Here is a 22635-nt window from a genome sequence, read left to right as displayed (position 1 = left end):
ACTACTAATGCATCAGAGTGGGCACCCGAGGTATAAGAATTGACCACGGCTGGTCTGGGAGGAGGTGCTAGAGGATCTGAAGAATAAGAGGCAGGAACTCAGGAAATAGAAAATGAACTGGGAAATGGGAGGATCTTAGAGCCTAGAACAGTTTTAGACATGTAGGATCAAACAAACCAACAGTGACATGGGGGTCAGGATCTATTTAGGGGATCCACATTGGGAAGGGGACATGGTTCTGGCTGATAAACTGAACCCTAGTCCCCTCAGTGCTCACTGTGCAAGGGGTACTGCTGTCTGGAGAGAAAGTAAGGGTGAGTGGGGGACAGAGGGTCCCAGGAGCACAGGGCTGTAGCGCTTCTGTGGCCGAGACAACCCACACACAGTAGGACAGGCCGGATCCAGCTCTGGCTGCCCCACCACCTGGAGGCAGCAGTCCCCCAAAGCGGCGGGAGCCCAGAGCCACTGAGGACACGTTGGTGAGGAGGGCACGACCCCCACACTCCCGGAAGCAGGAGCCACCAGCTCTGCAGAATAGAGGAGAGATAGTGTCAGAGCAGTCCTGCCTTACCCCGTGGGGTCCCTAAGCCCTCTCTGCCCAGCCCCACCAGTTCCTGACTTACCGGGGGTCCCCATAGTATCCCGGAGAGCAGATCTGACAATGGGCACCCTCAGTATGGTCCTGGCAGAAACAGAGCCCACTGAGGTTATCACAGTGGCCACGGCGTGGGTCTCCATGCCCATTGCACTGGCAAGGTCGGCAGCCCCCAGAGCCCGTTGCGTTGCCAAAACTGCCAGGCCGACACCGTTCACAATGCTCCCCCCACGTCCAATCTGTGGAGGTCCCAGCAGGTGGGACACAAAGTCAAGAGCAAGGACAGGAAGGGGCCCAGACCACCTGACTCAGTTGATCCCAGACCTCCTCCCAAGCTGCTTCAAAGAGTCACACAAGGCCTAGGCCAGGGAAGAAATAGCAAGCCCCTAAAGAGGGGAGAGAGGCCAGACCAGAGAGCTGGGACAGGAGCAGAGACTGGGGCAGGGGGGTGCAGCAGGACCTGAGGGGAGACTCAGAAAGGAAGAAGTTGGAGTCCTGAGAAGACACCTTCTCCCCGCCCTCTGGTCCTGGCAAAGCTGACCATGAGACTCAGACCATGGTGGCTTACCCTGGCACTCATCACAGAAGCCAGGTCCCCGCCTGCGGCAGTGGCTGTGAAAGTTGCAGCCACAGTCTCGAGAGCAACGTGGGGCAGGGGGTCCTGGGGCAGGTGTGGGTGGGGGCAGATCAGAGGTCCAACCTAGGTCACACACACAAGTGAAGTCCGGAGGACCACTACACACACCATGGCCACAGTCTTCCAGGCACCTGAAGAATCATGGCGGAGGTGGGGAAAAGGCTGGTGATCAAGAGGCCTCAAAGCACCCCATCATCTCCACCCACTGCAACACTCTCACAAGTGGCTGCTTCTTCCCATGGTCCTGTGCTGTGCAAGTAAACCTGTTTCCAAGGCAACCCTATCACACGTGGTGATACCTGTCTCCATAGAAACCACATAGCACCACTATGAAAACTCCCTTCCAACTAGATCCTCTTCCATCTCCATGGCAATTCTGAAGGCTATGGCCCACAACCCAGGAGTACCCTGTTCCTATGGTAAAAGGGTTACCTTGAGCACCCTGCCATTCCACTGAGGTCTTGTCTGCAAGGTGAAAACTTTATGCTAACCAGGATACCGGTTCTACTGAGAGCCCACTACCATGATGGCTTCCTCCATCTTGAGCTCCAGCCCTGAGGCAACATTCCTACGGCAACCCACATCTCACTCACGTGCGGTTACAGTGTGTGATGCCATCGCCCTGGTAGCCACGCTGGCAGTGACATTCATAGCTGAGAGGCGTGTTCAGGCAGGTCGCCCGTGGATGACACCTTGCCAGGCCCAGGCGACACTCATCCACATCTGGACAGCGGGCATAAGCCCAGCGGGCAGGGAGAGCCACAGGCAACCCCAGGCCCTCTCCTACCCACAGAGAGCAGTTCCCCCCACCCAGGGGTCCAGAGAAATCCCCTTGTAGGCACCTGTGGAGTGGGAGATCAAAGGGGGTACAATATTGAAGTAGGAGACAGCCAGGGAAACAGCAACAGAGATGAAGACAGACAAAACACAGAAAGATGGAAGAAAACAGAGAGGGAAAATAAAGGAGAAAACAGTAAACGTCAGTAAGGAAACCGAAAGGGCAGTTACAGGATGTAGGACAGGGCAATGGGGCAGAGAAACACGTCATTAAAATACTCGGCAGGGAGAGCCAGGTTCCCCACCCAACCAGCCAAGTCCCTCACCGTCCCAGAGTGGGGTTGTCTTCGTTGCCACACCAACCACACTCGTGGCTCTGCAGACACTCATGACAAGTCAGGAAGCCACCGCAGCTCCTGCACCGTGGCTCTGAATGCACACTGCAGAGTGGTAAGTGTTAGGGGTCAGAGCCCAGGACACTCTTCTGGTTGGGAACTCCATCTCATCAACGCATTCCCTGGAGCATACCTGTCATCCCAGCCACGGCAGCCTCCATGTGGGTACCGGGCTAGGTAGGCAGCAAACAGGAAGCAGGTGTGAGTGGACTGGCACCAGGCACACTGGCTAGAATTGGCCAGGCAGTCCTCACAGGTCAGGCGTCTGGGGGTGAAAGCAGGGCCAGGTCACTGCAGCCCACACCCCATGCACACCCGCCCCCTCCCAGACCTAGTTAGGCTCACTGGCTGCAGAGTGGGGGGCATTCCTCTGGGTTCTTCAGGGCACCTCGGCCCCGGCCTCGCCGGCTGCATGCTGCATCCCCTTTGCGGCTGGTGCTCTGATGCCACTCACAAAAGGGGTCCTGGGGTGTGGGAGGACAAGGCCAGAACTCAGCCCTCACCTACCCCAAATCCAGCTGCCTCTCCTTCCTGCCTCTAGTCCACTTGCAATCACCTTCAGCCACAGACATATGTCTGTCTACTAGCTCTCAGCCCTTGTTCGGATAATAGCAGTTGGGGGGTGGGGGAAGTAAGGGGACAGAAGGGCAAAGGGGCATATACTTTCCCAACCTCAGTCACTAGACCAGATCCCGACACAAGACCCAACTGGAAGTCCGACATGGTGCCACATGCCAGAAATCCCAGCACTTGGGAGGTGGAGGCAGAAGTATCATGAGTTGGAGGCCAACCCAGGCTATATAGCAAGACTGAGTGTCAAAAAGAAAAAAGATCAATTTCTAGCCAATGAAACACAACTCTGCTTAGGACTGAATGCCAAGAAGAGTCTGGGGTCCATGGCCTCCCTGCAGGTCACAGGAACAAACTCTCCCCAGAAACAGGTAGCAGAGCAGAGGAAGCTGGATGTCCCCAGCTGGAGCTGGCAGGCCTGACCACCTACGCCAGGCTGACGATGGTCAAGCAGATAAACACCCATTTGCCCTTGGTGAAGAATGCTCAATGATTTTTCTGACCTCTGCCACAGGGCACACTCTGACTCCCAGCCCTCACTTCCTCTACTTCCCGGTTAACTCTTAGACACCAAGGACGATCGTCCTAGCTATCTGCCCTTACCAGGGCCCTCTACTGTCTGTGTCACTTCTAAGGGACCTATCCCAGTAGACACCTGGGTGCAGGCATGGCAGTCACGATGCTCCTCACAGAGTGGGCAGAGGGCAGGCACCAGTACCAGCAGGGACTCGCCAGTCCCATCATCCTCACAGTGGGCCCTTCCCTGACGCAGGTGACAGGTGGCACTGTTGAGGCACCAGCCGCAGCCCTGATCAGCCAGGCAGCCCAGACAGGAGGAGTAGGAGGCACATGCCGAAGAGCGGTAGGGCTCCAGGAAGAAGAAGGAGATCTCCTGGGGCAGGGCACACACGACAGAGTCAGATTTGGGGGAAGAGTCAGTTGGAGATGATAACTTCAGTTAGGGGTTTGGACACAGCATAAAAGCTACAATGGGGATTCAGGAAAGGGGCACAGGAAAGGGGCCAGGGTCTGAAGGACTCTAGAAACTAGAGGTCAAAGTATGGAGGGCAGGGGTCAAGGGAGGAGTCAGATCCGGACAGGGTACAAAATACAGGTGGGGATAAGATGTACCTCAGGAGTAAAGCACTTGCCTAGGATCCACAAATAAGAGGTTAAGAGGGAGAGGATACAGTTGAGGGATAGAGTCCCTGGCTAGAATCTCCCAGTGAGGGGCTGGGGGTGTGGCTCAGTGGTAGAGTCCCTGCCTAGAATCCTCCAGTGAGGGGTGGGGGGTGTGGCTCAGTGGTAGAGCCCCTGCCTAGAATCCCCCAGTGAGGGGCTGGGGGTGTGGCTCAGTGGTAGAGCCCCTGCCTAGAATCCTCCAGTGAGGGGCTGGGGGTATGACTCAGTAATAGAGCCCCTGCCTAGAATCCCCCAGTGAGGGGCTGGGGGCGTGGCTCAGTGGTAGAGCCCCTGCCTAGAATCCCCCAGTGAGGGGCTAGGGTGTGGCTCAGTGGTAGAGCCCCTGCCTAGAATCCCCCAGTGAGGGGCTGGGGTGTGGCTCAGTGGTAGAGCCCCTGCCTAGAATCCCCCAGTGAGGGGCTGGGGTGTGGCTCAGTGGTAGAGCCCCTGCCTAGAATCCCCCAGTGAGGGGCTGGGGGCGTGGCTCAGTGGTAGAACATTTGCTAGAAAGCACAAGGCCCTGTGTTCCATCCTAGCATCTTCAAAAAAGAATATGGAAATCAAATCAGGGCCTGAGATCAAATGCTAGAGTCTGGTGGGTTCAAAGTGATGTCCAAAGTTGAGGGCAGGAGTCACAGTCAGGATCAAGTGACTTAAGATTTTGTCACTTGGAACTTGAAAAGCCCAGAGGATCTGAGGCCAGAGCCAAGAATAGAGTAGGAGGCTAGACACTCACGCTGCCTCCTGGCACTCCAGTCCGATCCCACAGGAGAGTGAGCTCACTGTGCCCAGGGCCTGCCGAGCCGTTGAGCTGGCCTCGGATCTCCACTGCATACTTGTGGCCTCGCCCAGGCAGTGGGAAGAGGCGAGCAGAGCCAGGGCGCTGCAGACGTCTTGTCTCCTTCTCTTGCTGAGCCACCCAGCGACCCACCTCCTCCTGCAGTGGAGTGAGCAACCAGACAGGACCTCAGACCTCTCCACTCTGCTTCTTTAAGCACCCAGTCCTTCCTTCCAAGGACCCCAGGGAGGAAGAGGGCCTCAGGGATCCTTGGATTTTATAAAGTTGCCGTCCCTCCCCATGACCCACCTCCTCCTCAGGGAAATCTGACTTGTCACTCAAACCTTTCTTGTACTCCCCAGAATTTCCCCAAATTCTGCTCACAGTTAAAAACCCCAAAGCCCCTAAGTATATACCCATGCCTGAATGCTCCCCGCTGTCCCCCAGAACGCTGACATTACCACAGTTGCCTTGAATCACACTCATGACCATATTTACCAAAAATCACCTCAGAATACTAGAATCCCTCACCATGTTCTCAGTGTCCGGGCCTCTGGCCATCCGGGCCAGGACATGGAGGCGTTGGGCCCGAGCCCACACAGCCACATCCTCAGCCCCAGGGCCACCTGGCCCTCCTGGCAGCAGGGGGTGGATGAAGCCTCGGTAGACCAGGGACACATCTGTCTCCGGGCTGGGCGTCAAGGTGATAGTTGTACTTCGGACAATGGAGACCTGTGCCATCCAGAGATGGGATATATATGTAAGTCTCTCTCTGGACTGTCACTAAGTACCCACACCCCTCTGGCCACACCAGAACCAGAGAAGATAGGCCAAAACACCTTCACCAATGAGAAACTGAGATAAGGCACTGAGTTTAGGAAGCTTGCCCATCATCCCTCTAGAAAAAGTGTCAAGACCAAATTCAGACAGTATAAACAGGTTCCTTCCACCTGGGCCCCCAACCCAATCCCATCTTTAGGTCACAGTAAAACTCAAAAGACTGAGGGGCCAGCAAGATGCCTTGGGGGTAAAGTGGCTACCATTCAAGCCTGCACCTGAGTTCAGACCTCAGAACCTACAGAAGTTGGAAGAAGACAGTCATCTGCATGAAGCTGTCCTCTCACATACATGTACACACACACTAACAGTGAATTTAAATTTTTCTCAAAACTAGCCAGGCATGGTGGCACACCGACTTAATACCAGCACTTGGGAGACAGAATCAGGCAGTTAGCTGTGAGTTCGAAGCCAACCTGGTCTACATAGGGAGTTTCAGGCTATCCAGGGCTACATAATAAGAGTCTATCGCAAACAAAAAAAAATGTCTTTTAAACTTGAAGACTGGACCCTTTGGTATCTTTGTCCTCAGCTCCCTGCCTTCTCACCAGCCCTTCCAAGGCTAGGCCCGACATTCCCAGTGATGACGCAGCACAAGATTTACTTGCTAGGGTGTGATTCTGTAATAGCAGAACCGAACAACCCAAGTATTCATCACTGGAGACTATTTATGTAATTTACAAAACCTGGACTTGTTGGGCCACACCCATAAACCCAGCACTTGGGAGACGTAGGCAGGACTGAGACCAGCCTCGACTACATAGCCAGGCCTTATCCCCAAAACAAATGACTAAATAAACATATAGCAGTATAGCATTTAAATGTAAATAGAATATTATATAACTGTCCAAAATAAGAAGTGTGAGCTAGCACAGTGGCAGAGGCTTATAACTCCTGTCCTCAGGAGGTGGAGGAAAGTGGATCAGTCTCAGCCACACAGCAAGTCCAAGGCCTGCCTAGGCTCCTCAGGGAGGGAAGACAAGGCACACAGGAACATGTGCCTTATAGTGCCAGTTACTCAGGAGGCAGCCCATGGAGGATCACTGGAGCCTAGGCTATCAGGGCCAGTCTGGGCAACCAATGAAAAAGAGTGGAAGTGTGAGTTCTGTCATGGGAAAGCTTGCTTGGATATTAAGAAAAAGCAGGCTGAGTCTGGTGGCACGTGGCCAGCACTCAGGAGGCAGAGGCAAGAGCACTGCCGTAACTTGGCTTGCTGTGGTGGCTAATGATTGTCTACTTGACAGGATTCAGAACCATCAAGGAGACAAATCTCTGAGCACGTGCATGAGGGACCTGCTAGACGAAGTGAACTGAAGTGGAAAGACCCACTCAAAATGTGAATGATGCCAGAGGAAACAAAATCAAAAAGCAAGCTGAGTGTCAGAATTCGCCTTGTCACTTCCCAGCTGCCTCACATTTCGGCCACCATGCCTTCTCCACCAATGTGGAATGAAGTTCTTTGGATTTTTGTTTTGTTTATGAGACAGAGTCTCACTACATAGCATAGGCTGACTTGGACTTCAAAATTCTTCTCTCTTGCCTTAGCTTTCCAAGTGCTGGGATCACAGATGTGCACTACCATGTCTGGCATGAAATCCATTTCCAAGTGAAGTTACAGCACAAAGGAGCCCTGAAGACATGTTTAAGTCAAAGAAGCCAGATATAGAAGCCACAGATTACATGACTCCATTTATATCCAATGTCCATAACTGATAGAAGCCACAGATTACATGACTCCATTTATATCCAATGTCCACAGCTGGCAAATTCACTGGCCAAGGGGTTCAGGGAAGACTGAGCAGGAAGCAATTAGTAAATAAATCTAGAACTGATTTGAGAATGACAAAAATGTTGTTCTTACAATCTTTGTTTTGTTTTGTTTGTTTGTTTGTGTGAAACAAGCTTTCTCTATATAGCTCCGGGTGCCTTAGAACTCCCTCTGTAGACCAGGCTGGACTCAAACGCACAGAGCTCCACCTGCCTCTGACTGCTAAGTACTGGGATTAAAGGTGTGTGCACCACCATGCCCAGCTTGTTCTACAATCTTTTGAATGTACTAAGTTATTATGGTAAATTTTATGTGTTATTTCACTCAAATAAAAAAAATTGAGCTTCAGAGATGGCACAGAGGTGAAGAGCACTGGCTGTTCTTCCAGAGGTCCTGAGTTCAATTCCCAGCACCCACATGGTGGCTCACAGCCATCTGTAGTGGGATCTGGTGCCCTCTTCTGGCACACACGCAGACAGGACACTCATACCAAAAAAAAAAAATTGTAGGGCCTCATGGCACAGTATTGCCCTTTCACCTACAGGAGAGCTAGGGAGAAAGATAAACGCAAGGTCTGTTAGGAACAGAGTGAGTTCCAGGCCAGCCTGGGCAACTTAAGGAGACCCTGTGTCAAAATAAAAAGTTAAAAAAAAAGCTGTGACTCTAACTCAGCAGCTGAGCACTTGCCTAGAGAATGCCAGAGAGGCCTAGGATGTGGCTCATGGTGGCATGAATATTTAGCATACACAAAGCCCTGGGTTCCATCCCCAGTACTGCCCCCCAGAAAGACTCATTTGAAAAGAAGCAACCCTAGGTCAACTCCATCCCCAGGTCCATCTGGCCCCCACCTTGTCAGGCTGAGAGGCGTTGGGTGGCTGCTGGAAGGTGAGCAGGTGCAGGCCAGGCAGGAAGCTCTGGGTGACACAGGCCTCCAGGGAAGTAACGAAGACAGGCGCTGGCCCCCACCAGCCCACGGTGCCTGAGATCTGCTCCCCTCGGCAGCGGGCCTGCTCTGAGAGGACAGGAGTGTGGGAAGCTGGAGGGTCAGTGGGAAGTCTGAACCCCTCCCCCACTGCTGCTTGATACTCACCAGGCCTAGGAAGGCAGCTCTCATTGTGCACACACCAACCTAGGGCACCAGGTCCGCGGGGAGGAGCTGCGGGGCTACTGAAGGCCAGGCATGCTTGGCAGTCACTTAGGAGGCGGCCTAGGCCCAGGCAGCTGGCCGCTGGACACTGCAAGGAAAATCAGAGTCAATGTATACTGTCCTTTGGAACTCAGGGGATCTGGGAAGAGCTGTGGATACGTGGTCTGGGCTGGAGTGTCAGCAAAGTAGCCAACAGGAAACTGGAGCAGGATTGGCCTATAGCAGTGGTTCTCAAACTGTGAGTCGCAAACCCTTTGGGGGTCAAATGACCCGTTTACAGGGGTCACCTAAGACCATCATGCATATCAGATATTTATATTACAATTCAGAACTACATTTATAAAGACTACAGTTATAGAGCAGCAACAAAAAAATTTTATGGCTGGGGGTCAGCACCACATGAGGAACTAATTCAAGGGTCGCAGCATTAGGAAGGTTGAGAACTACTGGTCTATAGGAAATCAAGAGCAAGGGTTCAGGTATCCAGGGACAGGGGCTCAGGTGTTAGGAGAGGTCAAGGCCCTGGACTGGCAGGAGGCAGGAAATGAGGATCTCAGAAGGCTGACCACTTAGGCAGGGCAAGTTAAAGGCAGGCCTCCGTGACAGTGGACAGAGGGCTGGGGGAGTCACTCACAGCTCCTGAGGAGGTCCCCGGAGGGGGTGCTGCTTGGCAAGCCCCCTGACACCAGCTACATTCTGGGTCTCGGGAGCAGACGCTGTGGTCTGTATACATGGAACAGTAGTCCAAGTGGTACTGCAGAGACACAGGAGGGGACCACTCTCCAACCTGGAGCTGTCTGCCAATTCTCACCCCCTGTGATTGTCCCAGTTAACCCCAGCCGCTCAGCACCTTGAGGACCCCACTCCATTCTGCCCTCAGCCCTGGAAAACCCTGTACTACAGGACACCCCATTCTTCCCACTTCTCTCCCAGGGACTTTCTCTCCACTTCACCCCTCATTTGTAGAGACCATGTTCCCTCCTCCCAAGGCCACCCTCTCCCTGTCACCCCAGTGCTCACATCCAGGGCAGGTGCCTGAAACACGAAGGGGGGAACCTTGTAGGCCATCAAGTCCCCACGAGGCCGGCCACTATATCCCCCTGCCACCAACAGGACACTGCCACCAAGTACAGCTGCCACATGCGAGTAACGACCACTAGGAGGTGCTGCTCGGCCTGGAATACAGTCAGAAGATCAGACCTTTCCTGGCTTCTGCCTTCCTGGTTCCCGCCCTTCCCTCAGCCTAACCAGCTTATTGCTGCTGCTTTAGGTCCTACCTAGCAAGGAAACTCTCCTGGCCTGCCAGGCTCTGCCCTGGCTTATGTTCTCCCCTCTCTCGGAGGCCCAATGCCCCTGCTCAAATCATCTCGAACAAAGTGAGATCTTTGCGACAGATGCGGATTCAAATCGCACATCCACTAGGAGCTGTTGTATGGCTTCAGGCGGGAGACTCAACCTTGCCAGGTCTTGGTTTCTTTCCCCATAAACAGAATGAGCGCCCATCCTTGCGGAGCCAGGAAAAGACAACGGGGAGCCCTAGAAGGCTGCCTGGGTCTCACCCGCTCGTGTCCATCCAGCAGCACTAGGCTCCTCTCTGGTGGCTTCTGATGTCCTGAGGAAAACCACCCTTTCCCATCCCCAGCCCAAGAGACCTGTGCAGAGCTGTCCTGCCTCTGGTAGATGTGGGCCTTAGTTCAGATCTGCCAGTCAGAGCTCGAGATGGGGGACCGGGTTCCTATAACTCCTGGGAAAGGGGAGTCTCCTTCTGGGCATCTTAGTTTTAGTTTGCTTTGCTTCCTGATTGTTTTTGTTTTTCCGTTTGTTTGTTTGTTTGTTTGAGACAGGGTGCAGTCCAGGCTGTCCTGGAACTTGCTCTATAGACCAGGCTGGCCTCAAACTCAGAGATCCACCTCCCAAATGCTGGAATTAAATCTCTCAAGTGCTAGGATTAAAGATGTGTGCCGCCACGCCCAGCTTTTTTTTTGGGGGGGGGAAGGTGGGGGTGGGGTCTGAAACAGGGTCTCCTGGAATTTGCTATGTAGACCAGGTTGGCCTTGAACTCATAGAGATCTGCCTGCCTCTGCCTCCTGAGTGCTTGGATTAAAGGCATTAAAGGTGTGTGCCACTACAGTGCGCTTTTTTTTTTTTTAAGATTTATTTATTTTTATGTGCATTAGTGTTTTGCCTGAATGCATGTCTGTGTGAGGATGTCAGATCCCCTGGAACTTGAGTTACAGAGTTGTGAGCTGACATGTGGGTGTTGCTAGTGCTCTTCACCCCCGAGCCATCTCTCTAGCCCCACCCCTTTTTTGAGACAGGCTCTCCATCTGTAGTCCCAGGCTAGTCTCAAATTCAGCCTCCTGAATGATGGGCTTACAGACCCCTCTGAGAATGGGAAGTGCATAGACACAATTCAGCAGTTATTGGTGACATCTACAAAAGGCAAGCAAGAGGCCATTGAGATGGCTCATCTCGGAAAAGCGCCTGCCGCCACGTTTGGCAACCTGAGTTCAATCCCTGGGACCCACATGGTGGAGGGACAGAACTGATTCCTGCAGGTTGTGAACCTCCACACACTCACTCTGGCTTAGCCCATATACACAAGCACACACAAAACAAAAAGACAAACAAGTGGGAAAGGAAGGGAGCCCAGCCGAGAACCAGAGAGGAATGGTCAAGGCCGTCCATCACCAAGCACCAGCCTGATGCTTTCACCCAAAATGAACCAAGAAATCCCCCTTTTCTGCTCATAAAAAGTGAACTATGGTGGTCCATGTCTTTAATCCCAGCACTCAGGAGGCAGAGCCTCCTGATCCACACAGAGGCGGATCTCTGTGAGTTTGAGGCCAGCCTGGTCTACAGAGCGAGATCCAGGACAGGCACCAAAAGTACATGGAGCAACCTTGTTTCCAAAAAATGAAAGAAAGGAGGGAGGGAGGGAGGGAGGGAGGGAGGGAGGGAGGGAGGGAGGGAGGGAGAGAGAGAGAGAGAGAGAGAGAGAGAGAGAAAGAAAGAAAGAAAGAAAGAAAGAAAGAAAGAAAGAAAGAAAGAAAGAAAGAAAGAAAGAAAGAAAGAAAGAAAGAAAAGACAAAGAACAGCCCTGGAGGAAGACAATGTGCTGAACCCTTCATTGTGCTACTCATGAGTCACACATCAGTTCAGTTCACTTTCACAGCAGCCCGGTCACACAGCCATATCAGAAGCCCATTTTGTGGATGAGGAGAATAAGGTGCAGACATCAAGGCGTGGTTTTATGGAAATGCCTGTTTGAAGTCAGCCATCTTGTCTCTACCTCTTGCTCATTATGACCATGAAGTCACTGCTTCTTAAGAAGCAACTTAGGGCAGCTGCAAACTGGCAAACTCCCAACGAGACCCTAGGTTCTGCAGCTGGAAAGACGGCTCGGTTGGTAAAGCGCTTGCCTCACAAGCTTTAGGACTGGAGTTCCAGGCATGACAGAACACCTGTATCCCAGCACTGTGGACACAGAGCCAAGAGGAGGCCTAGGGCTCACTGGCCAACCAGACTATCCTGGCTGGTGAGCTCCAGGCCAAGGAGAGACCCTGACTCAAAGAAGGCGGACAGTATTCCTGAGGACGATACCTGAGGTTGTCCTCAGGCCTTCACGTGTGCCCTATGCATACACACATATACACACACATTTAAAAATAAGAAATAAAACCAAAGTTCAGTGCCCTACATCTGCTTCCTGGTCACCCACCCTGTCCTAGTCCATGCTTCCCTCCAGAGGCCATTCTAACAAGATGCCTTGCCCACCAAGGTAATGACTGAGGCAGCTCCCGCTAAAAAAATTGAGACATCTTCAAAAGCCCTCAGGAAAACAAAGGAAGCACTCACCTTCAGGGGTTCCTGGTGGGGCAAGCTCAGCCCCTGACACCCACTGGTGGCAGCCAAGGTGGTAGAAGAAGATGCCATCTTCGTAGCACTTTTCCTCCTGGTAATGGGTGTGCACATTGCCCCCTGGGAGAAGAGGAAAGGGCACAGCTTGCAAGCCTTGGGGGCAGGGAGGACCACCCAGGCTGAGTCTTAACACGGGGTGGGCTCAGGCAAGCCTTGGGAGAGGAAGCAACATCCAGGCTGAGTCTCGGCTCAGGGTGGGCTCAGGCCCCTAGCAGGCAGACATGATCAGGGAAATCGCCTCACCATAGACCACCATGTAGTTTCCAAGAACACTGGCTGTGTGGAAGGCTCTCTCCCGTGGACCCTGGAGACCATCCCGGCCCTTCAGCGTGGTCCATACACGACGATCCACGTGGAAGAGCTCAGTGGAATTCACTCGCACAGAAAACCTACAGGGAAGAAACAGGCCAGGGCTCAGGGCAAGAAGGGCTTCCTTCCCTCCTCTGGCCACGACCAGTCTATATCCCATCCTGACTAGACATTCACCATGGGCAGGACCCAGGTCTGAGCAGGGTCTGATACCTTGCATAATCTGGCAAGAGCCGGACAACAGGTGAATGAGTGGAAGTGTGGGGAGCGACTGGTCAGAGCCTGAGTAAAGGATCAGAGAGTGTCTATGAGGGTGAAGGAATAAGAAAGTGAACAAATGAAGGATGAAAGGAGGAAGTAACGACACGAGTACAGGAGTTGGTCAGTGAGCAAAACCTCTAAGGGTTAAGGTCACTAGAGTGTTGGGACAGGAGTGTAGGACAGGAAACTCACCGGGCAGTGGAAGGTCGGTGTCCACCATGGACCAGCAGGGTACGGGAGGAGGCATGGAACACCATAGAGTGGCCGGTGGCAGCAGGGGGCCGTCCACCTGCCGGGATCACCTGCTCCCAGTAGCCCCTGCTGGTGTGGTCCAGGCGGAAACGGAAGAGGCCAGAAGAGAAGAGGTCATGTTGAGTGCGCCCACCAGACACATACAGCCAGACGTCATCCACCAGAGCAGCTGCATGGCCTGCCAGGCCTGGGGGCCCAGAGGAGCTGGAAGCAGGTGGAGCCAGAAGCTCCCAGTGGCCTCCACCCAGGGGGCTGAAGGCCCACACATCATTGGTGAGCAAGCCATTGGCCAGTTCGCCACCCATCAGCACCAGGAAGCCAGCCCAGGCCACGGCCACATGGGAGTGACGGGCGGCCTGTGGGAAAGAGACAAGGAGACACAGATGGTGACACATGGAGAGGGCCAGAGCAGAGAGATGCAAAGACAGACAGACATGCAGAGAGGGACTGGGAAACAACTGAGGCAGTGACAAAGGCAAGAGGATCAGGAGTTCAAGGCTAGCCTGGGCCACATAGTGAATTTGAGACCAGACTAGGCTACATGAGACCCTACTTCAAGCAGATAAACAAAAAAGCCAAACAAAAAGATGAAGAGGAAGAGGAGGGGGTGGGAGGAGGGGGAGAAGGAGGAGGAGGAGAAGGGGGAGGGGGAGGAGGGGGAGAAGGGGGAGGAGGAGGAGGAGAAGATAAAGAACAAGCAAACAGGAAGCCAGGCCTGGCGGCATACACTTCTAATCTCCACACTTAGGAGGCTGAGGCAGGAAGACTGCTGTGAATTCAAAGCTAGCCTGGGCTACAGACTGGGACCCACATCAGCCTAAGCCCTGAACACAAAATAAAAGAAAGAAGGAAGGAGCCAGGTGGTGGTGGCGCACACCTTTAATCCCAGCACTCGGGAGACAGAAGCAGGCGGATCTCTGTGAGTTCGAGGCCAGCCTGGTCTACAGAGTGAGATCCAGGACAGCCAGGACTACACAGAGAAACCCTTTCTCACAAAAAAAAAAAGAAGAAAGAAAGAAAGAAAGAAAAAGAAGAGAAGGAAGGAAGGAAGGTGCACACACATGAGACATGAGAATAAAAACAAACATGGTGACAGAAAAACCGAATTGAGCAAGACTGAGCAACAGCCTCAGAGGAATTGAGACCAAGATGGAACAGGATACCAAGAAATCAGACAGAGGAAAAAGGCAGATTGATAGAGACACACATACTGGGTATGCTAATGCATGCCTACAATCCCAGCATGAGAAGGAGCAGAAAAATCGGGGGTTCAAGGCTACCCTGGGCTGTCTGAGACCCTGTCTCAAAAAAATGGATGGAGGGAAGGAAGGGAAGCAGGCAGGCTGAGGAAAAGAGAAAGAGAGGGAAGGAAAGAGAAGAGGGAACAAATGCGGAGAGGGAAGGGGGGCAAGAGCATATGGAAAGAAGGGGGAGGGGCAAGAAGAGGAATCTGAGTGAGCAGGAACAGGGAGAAGCAGGCCACTAGACACACTGTCGGGGACGGAGGTAGCAGGCTGACAGGGTCATGAGTGGGCAGGCCCCCAGTCAGGGCAGAGGAGGGTGCGTACCGGAGCAGGACTCAGGTCCCAGGAGTCCCAGGTGTTTGTGGAGAAGTTGTACAGGACAAGGTCACCCAGGGCCTTGTTAAGGTCCTGGCCTGCAAATGAGATGAGTGCTTTCAGACCCCAGGCACAGGATGACAGGCCTCCAGACCCTTCGAACTCACCCTCTCCCCATCTGCTTACCTCCAAAGACAGCCAGCAGCCCGGGTGGGGACAGGAAGGCACCAGCTGCCCCAATTCGGGCAGAGAAGGCAGAGTCCCCAGCACTCACATTGTGCCACCAGCCAGCCCCCTGGTTCTCCCACAAGTGCAGGTCACAGGCTTGTCCAAGAAATCCGGGCTCACAGCGGCATGGTCCCAGGGTCTGGGAGGAAGGAGACAAAAAGGCAGAGAGAACGAGATATGGACCAGGGGACATAGAAAAAGGAGCAGGAGACACAAGGTCCAACCCGAGGGAGACAGAGGTTGGGCAGAGCAGACAGACCCACAGAAAAGGCAAGGACAGACAGAAAAGGACATGTTAGTGAGGTCTGGGCTGGATGAGGGTAAGGAGGGTTCTAAACACAATACAGATCCCAAGTTGGGGGTGCAGAGCTGACATGTAAGGTTAGGGGTGAAAGGGCACAAGTCCTGGCCGGGAGCCAGGTGTGGTGACATATACCAGTAACCCCAGAACTCAGGAGGCTGAGGGAGGAGGATCTCAAGTTTGAAGCCAGCCTGGTTACCAATGAGACTCTTGTCTCAAAAACAATCAAACAAAAATCATGGCAGGGACCCCAGGCCAAACAGAGGTCAGGGAGCATTACCCCCAGGTGAAGGTTGGCTCGAGATGAGGACAGAGCCAGAAGTGAGCTCTCAAAGAGAGAGGAGCAGGTGGCGGTGGGGTAGGGTTAAAGTCACATGTCGGGGAAAGACCTGGAAGGAGCGGGGACTGGTTCCCACAGCAGCGGGGAGGGGAGTGTCATGATGGAACAAGGCCCTGTCTTAGCCAGGTGTGGCAGGTATGGTCACAGGTCAGGATCCCAGGGAGGCTCAATGGGGGACAGCTCACCGAGGCACAGGTGCCATGGCTGCCACAGTAGGCTGAGCACTCCTGCAGGCCACAGTCTGGACCTCCCCAGCCTGGCTCACAGAGGCACACTCCTGGTGACTTGCACTGTCCATGGTTCTGGCAGCCCCCAGGACACAAGGAGAAGCGGAAGGAGGCGTTGAAACCCAGCAGGTTGTAGTTGGCATCGCTGAAGAGGTGGAGCAGCATCTACAAGACAAGAGGGCTGGGTGTAATGGGTGGGCTGCATCCAGACGGTGGACCACCCCTCAGGAACCCATGGCCTTTCTTGGTCTCCTTTTGGTGTGTTGGAAAAAGGATCTCATGTAGCCCAGGCTGGCTTCACACCCACTCTAGAGACAAAAATGACCTCAAATTTCTGATCCTTCTGCCTCCACTTCCCCAGTACTGGCATTACAAGTGTGTACCTCCACATTCATTTTATGGGGTGCTGGGGATCAAACCCAGGGTTTTGTGAATGCTAGGCAAACACTCTACCCACTGAACTACATCCTCGGCCCCCCACACCCTTCGTCTCTTTTCTATGTGTATGTGGAGGGTTTTGTTTGGCTGTTGGAGCTGCTTGGTCAGGATTTCACTATGAGGCCCGGGCTGGTCTCAAACTCTCAGCAATCCTTCTGCCTCCATCTCTTAAGCACAGGGATTATAGGTATGCACCACCAAACCCAGCATTCTGTCTTTTTCCACTTTCCATTGTGTCTTCCCTGATCTCTTCTGACTGGCTGTTTCTGTCCCTTCTGATCTTTTCCATTTCTTCCTAGGTGTGTGCTCCTCTCCCTCACATTCCCAAGAGATCCTGTGACCATGGTCCCATATCCCCGTCACTACTAACCTTGCCTGAGGAAGCCTCAATGGGTGGGGGTCTCGTGCTCCCACTCAGACTAGCAAGCAGCGGGTCTTGGGGCGAATCACCATCATACACAAACAGGTAGTCATAAGTACACTCCGTGTCCAGGAAAAGGAAGTCCAGCAGGATTCGGTGCTGAGGGCTCGGGGCTGGGAAACAAGCACAGGGGGCCAGGTTCCGACGTGACCCTTCTCTGCAAGGACCCATGCAGCCCACCCACTGACACCACCACACCTTGTTCTGGGCAATGTGAGGGCTCCAAGGAGCTCCTGTCTCACACAGCTGAGCAGGCAGAGGACAGGAGCTCAGAGGAACAACATCCTGAGCTCTGTTTTGGGGCTGGATGGCCACCATCAATTAATTTGTAGAAACTCACAAAGCCCTTCTCAGCCACAGCACAGTACAGTGGTCTTGATACCAGGCCAGGCCCTAGGCAGGGTATGTCAAGAGAATCCTGTCTCCTCCCCATGAACAAAGAACTCATCTTAGAGCACCCCAGGGCCCCCATCTGCACGGACTCTGTCTCTGCTTACTTTGGTTCTATATGCACACAAGAAAACTATAGTGCCAGTCCTCAAATCTGGGCTCTGCTTCTGAACAGCTACTAGCTGTGTGACCTTGGGCAAACCACCTGCCTTCTAGGGCTGTTTTCTCACCTGTAACATACAGATCTAATGATACTGTGGTGGAGCCAAGATTTTTTTTTTTTTTTTTTTTTTTTTGAGACAGGGTTTTTCTCTGTGTAGCCCTGGCTGTCCTGGATCTCACTCTGTAGACCAGGCTGACCGTGAACTCAGAGATCCACCTGCTTCTGCCTCCTCAGTGCTGGGATTAAAGATGTGCACCACCCTGCCTGGCAAGATCTTTAGGCCAGGGTTGGGGATGTAGCTCAGTGGTAGAGCACTGTCCAGTGTCTGAGACCCCAGGTTCCATCCCCTGTACTAAAAAAAGCAAACTTTTTTTTTCTTCCTAGAGACAGTGTTTCCTGTATCATAGGCTGGCTTCAAGCCTCAGTTTCCAGGTGCTGGGATTACAGATGTGTGCCACCACATTCATCTCTCTCTCTCTCTCTCTCTCTCTCTCTCTCTCTCTCTCTCTCTCTCTCTCTCACACACACACACACACACACACACACACACATATGCTTCCCAAACTTAAATGGGAATGCTGGCTTGAAATTGTACAGGTCTTGTTAAATCATATATATTTTTTAAAGCTGGGCAGTGATGGCTCATGCCTTTAATCCCAGCATTCAGAACCAGAGGCAGGCGGATTTCTGAGTTTGAGGCCAGCCTGGTCTACAGAGCAAGTTCCAGGACAGCCAAGGCGACACAGAGAAACCCTGTCTTGGGGATATTTAAGTGAGCACTAAATCCCCTGCCCCTTGTACCCAGGAAGGGCCTCAGTGACTTGACTGGCCAATAAAAAGCAGAAGTGATTGTCTAGGGCTCCTGAAACTAAGAGGCCTTCCACAATCCACAATTCGCCTCTGCATCCTAGACAGCTAGCTCCCTCTCTGAACACAGCTGCTATTCATGAAAAGCCAGAACAACAAGGAAAAGCCACTATGTGTTTCAGCTGACAGCCAACACGAAAGGGCAATTCTGAAAGGGACCTCTTCGGAAATCTGACAAAAGTGGAAATACAAATGACCAAAGGTGAGCCAAGGGAGCAGCTCTGCTGTAGAACTTGCCTAGAATCCCCCAGTGAGGAGCTGAGGGTGTGGCTCAGTGATAGAGTACCTGCCTAGAATCCCCCAGTGAGGGGCTGGGGGTGTGGCTCAGTGGTAGAACCCTGGCCTAGAATCCCCCAGTGAGGGACTGGGGTGTGGCTCAGTGGTAGAGCCCCTGCCTAGAATCCCCCAGTGAGGGGCTGGGGGCGTGGCTCAGTGGTAGAGCCCCTGCCTAGAATCCCCCAGTGAGGGGCTGGGGGTGTGGCTCAGTGGTAGAGCACCTGCCTAGAATCCCCCAGTGAGGGGCTGGGGGTGTGGCTCAGTGGTAGAGCTCCTGCCTAGAGTCCCCCAGTGAGGGGCTGGGGGTGGATTCAGTTGTAAAATGATTGTGCCTATCATGCACAAAGAGGTTCTGGGGCAGGAGACTGTTTCTAGCAGAAACAGCATGAGTACAGGCCAAGAAGCTGGAAAGCACACAGCTCCTTAGAAGAGATAGAGTTGGGGAGCTAGAGATGTGACTCAGTTGGTAGAGTGCTTGCCTAGCGTGCACAAAGCCCTGGGCTCCCAACCGCACAAACAAGGACTTAGCTGCCCACACCTGCAGCCCCAGTACTTAGGAGGATCTCAAGTTTAAGGAACCTTTGCCGATATCCCAGCACTCTGGAGTCTGAGGTAAGAGAGTCATGGTTCCAGGACTGCAGAACTGCGTGACTAGACCATCTCAAAAACAACACAGAACCCTGGAAGGATGAGGGTGCTCTCTTTTCTCATGCCCTCTCTTTCTCTTACCTATCTATCCTGCCTCGGTTTTATGGGTCTTCTGAGCCTTAGCTTCCGTCCTATGAAATGGGAATAATTCTCCACACCCACCAAGGCTGGTGTGAACTCTCAACAAAATAACTATAATTTGCCAGCCTAGAGCCAGGATGCTCAGTAATGAGCCCTGCCCAGCCACTGTCCTTGTCATTGTTCTTCTCCCAGAGTCAATGATACAGCCTCCTTCCACATGCAGCCTGAGGTCTCGCCCTAACACGGTCTCTAATGGTTCTTCCCAACTTGACACGTGGCCCTGGCCCTCCTCTGCTCAAAAGGCTTTCACGGTTGAGTCGAGGAGAAAAGCCAGCCCCTTGACCTGGTATTTGGAACTTGACCTCATCTCTCATACTGTCACTAGAGCAGTCAGGCATAGTGAATCATGTCTGGAATCCCAGCTCCATGGGGATCTGGGCCTCTGCACAAGCTGCTTTATGTTTGGAGGCCTCCTCCAGGAAGCCTGCCGTGATGGTTCAGGGCTGGGTTAGGAGCCTCTCTTTGCGAGTCACATACCCCAGGATAACTTTCCATCTTCTGTGTCAGCACTATCTGTGTCTAGGACTATGCCCCACCCCCACGAAGACTAGGAGGACCACAGGACAGGACCTGGGCTCAGGCCTGATTTCTTCCCAAAGACTGCCTTGGCACAAGGGCCGGCACTGAGCAAGGGTTGAGCAGTTGCTGGAAGAGAGAATGAAGAGACACAAAAAAGCATGGTGACACAGGTAATTCTGTCACTGGTTAGGCAGGAGTGGACAGACTATGTTCAAGGCCATCCTGGGCAACACAACAAGAGCTTGCCTCAGAAGCAAATAAAAAACAAAACAAAAGCCAAATCATACAGACTAAGCAGGTTGTATCTATGTATTGAGCAATATACATTTATATACATATATGCATATAACAACAATTAATTTTTAAAAGGGGCCGTGAATTTGAACAAGAGCAAGAAGAGTGTATGGGAGTTTGGAAGGAGGAAAGGGAACAGGGAAACATAATTGTAATCTCAAAAACTAAAAGAAAAAGTCTGGACTAGAGAGATGGCTCATCATCTTAGAAAACTTGTAGCTCAAGTTCAATTCCCAGCCCCCACATGGGGGCTCACAATCATCAGCTTCAGAGATCTGACACCCTCTTCTGACCTTGGGCACCAGGCACACACATGTTATGCATATATACACGCAGGTGAAATACTCAAACATATAAAATAAACCTAAAATAAATTAACAAACAAACAAACAAAAAAACACCACCACAAAGCCAGGTGTAGTGAGGCATCTCCATAATCCTAACATTTGGGAAACAGAATTAGGGTCATCAATGGCATGTTCAAGACCAGCCTGAGCTATGTGAGACCCTATCTCAAAAAACAATAGACCAAGCCAGGCAGCAGTGGTGCACACTTTTAATCTCAGCACTCAGGAGGCAGAGGCAGGGGGATCTCAGTGAGTTCAAGGCCAGCCTGTTCTACAGATGAGTTCCAGGACAGCCAGGGCTACACAGAGAAAATCTGTCTTGAAAAACCAAAACAAAAAAAAAGAAAAAAAAAAAAAACCAAAGAAGAAGAGGAGGACAAGGAGGAAAGAAAGACAGATAGACAGACAGACAGACAGAGAAGCTGACCACTCTCTCTAGCTTTGATACCACATACAGATTCCTGACCAGAGCCTAGGGATATAACATACAGATTCCCACCAGGGTTTGGAAATTGCACAAGAACCATTCAGCAGAACCAAGAATCCAGATCTCCCAGAATCTCACCAGCCTTCACCAAACACCCTGTTCCATCTGGGACCCAAACCAAGTACCAGCTTATCAAGAGTCAGCTGGAGGATGGCTCACCTTCTGCCTCCCTCCCAAAGCTCAAGGTCTCAGGTTTCTACCAGACACTATTCCAGAAAGAAATCTGATCCCAAACCCCACCTCCTGCCCTGCCCCTGGTGGAAGCCCGATGCTCTTACTCCAGAGGATGCTGGGAAGTCTGAGACCAGACAAAATACAATCATGGTATAAGAAGTGGGTATGAGAGGGGTTTGGGGATTTAGCTTAGTGGTAGAGCGCTTGCCTAACAAGTGCAAGGCTCTGGGTTCGGTCCTCCGCACTGAAAAAAGGAAAAAAAAAATGGGTATGCTGGGCATGGTGCGTACTCCTACAATCCCAGCACTAGGGAGGCTGAGGTAGGGGAATTCTCAGTTCATGCCCTCTTGGGCTACAAACATAAGCAACCAATCCACTTAGGCTTCTGGGGTTATTTTGAAACAGGGTCTACTATATAACCCAGGCTAGTCTCTAACTTGGGATGTTCCGGCCTCAGCCTCTCAAGTACTTGGATTACACGCTTACACCAACATTCTTACCTAAGATGCTGGTTCTCAGAGGTGTCTGAAGCCTCCCACACCCCACATTCAACCAGTTAGCTCCCATCTCACTAGGGAAAATTCACAAACATCTCCCAGCAGGGTTCACACCTCAACCCCTTTAGCCTCTGCCCCACTTCAGAACTCCGTTGTTTCCACATACCAAACCTCTAGTCTGTCCTCCTCTACCCAGGCTCTAGCTAACAAAAATGCCTGCTCTAAAACCATTCAGTAGCTCTCTGGCATCCCCACGGAAATGCCCAAACTGCCAATGTAATATTCAAGAACCAGCTCTGGCTCCTTCTCAACTCCCAGTCTATTGTACAGACATACCAGACAAACCTAGACATAGATCCTAAGACATACTCACCTCCCTCATGTCTTCATAGAGGCTGGTCACTTTTATTCCCCAGTAAACTCCTGTATGTACTCAGTGGCCCTTCCTATGTACCTTCCAGCAGATTCCTGTCCTTCCCCTAGGCCCAATCACTAAACTCCCATTTCCCACCATTACCTCAGTCCTGAACCCTGTCTCCTTGGGTGCTGACAAACATGCCCATCCCTCCATGCCCAACTCCAGACCAGCCTGAGCTATACAATGAGAGCCTGTTAACAAAACCAAACCCTCAAAGCTGAGGAGATGTCTCAGGTAATAAAAGACCCAAGTTCAGATCCTCAGAATCTACATCAAGCTGGATGCAGAGGTACATGGCTGCAATGCCAGCACACTTACAGTGAGATGGGGAGCAGAAGAGAGAACGGCCAGAAGCTCCTGGGCCAGGCAGGCAACAGTGAACAAGAAATCCTGCCTCAAACAAGATGGGGGGCAAGGACTGATACAAGAGGTTGCCCTCTGACCCCCAGCAGACGCGTCCCTTTCAGCTAG

At 52.4% G+C, this 22635-nt stretch overlaps 1 protein-coding gene across 2 annotated transcripts in view; it reads right to left on the bottom strand.

Annotated features, from left to right (window-relative positions):
• Positions 1-22635, bottom strand: part of Megf8 (multiple EGF like domains 8) — a 57923-nt gene that overhangs the window by 32231 nt on the left and 3057 nt on the right. For both annotated transcript variants that reach the window (XM_052760855.1, XM_052760856.1), the window contains exons 2-22: positions 16893-17056; positions 16043-16249; positions 15175-15355; positions 14998-15086; positions 13370-13785; positions 12851-12996; positions 12545-12667; positions 9707-9861; positions 9321-9440; positions 8630-8774; positions 8388-8551; positions 5466-5666; positions 4893-5093; positions 3630-3866; positions 2750-2868; positions 2538-2669; positions 2336-2449; positions 1826-2074; positions 1164-1363; positions 624-834; positions 278-527 (exon numbers count right to left, since the gene is read on the bottom strand). In XM_052760855.1, coding sequence (XP_052616815.1) covers positions 278-527; positions 624-834; positions 1164-1363; positions 1826-2074; positions 2336-2449; positions 2538-2669; positions 2750-2868; positions 3630-3866; positions 4893-5093; positions 5466-5666; positions 8388-8551; positions 8630-8774; positions 9321-9440; positions 9707-9861; positions 12545-12667; positions 12851-12996; positions 13370-13785; positions 14998-15086; positions 15175-15355; positions 16043-16249; positions 16893-17056 — 3824 coding nt within the window. The remainder of the gene's footprint in view (positions 1-277; positions 528-623; positions 835-1163; positions 1364-1825; positions 2075-2335; positions 2450-2537; positions 2670-2749; positions 2869-3629; positions 3867-4892; positions 5094-5465; positions 5667-8387; positions 8552-8629; positions 8775-9320; positions 9441-9706; positions 9862-12544; positions 12668-12850; positions 12997-13369; positions 13786-14997; positions 15087-15174; positions 15356-16042; positions 16250-16892; positions 17057-22635) is intronic.

The sequence above is a fragment of the Peromyscus californicus genome, unplaced genomic scaffold (genome assembly GCF_007827085.1).
Source record: "Peromyscus californicus insignis strain IS unplaced genomic scaffold, ASM782708v3 Scaffold_4__1_contigs__length_199733344, whole genome shotgun sequence".
Taxonomy (NCBI): Eukaryota; Metazoa; Chordata; class Mammalia; order Rodentia; family Cricetidae; genus Peromyscus; species Peromyscus californicus.
The sequence above is the reverse complement of the archived record's forward strand: the minus strand, read 5'-3'. Positions and strand labels throughout refer to the sequence as shown.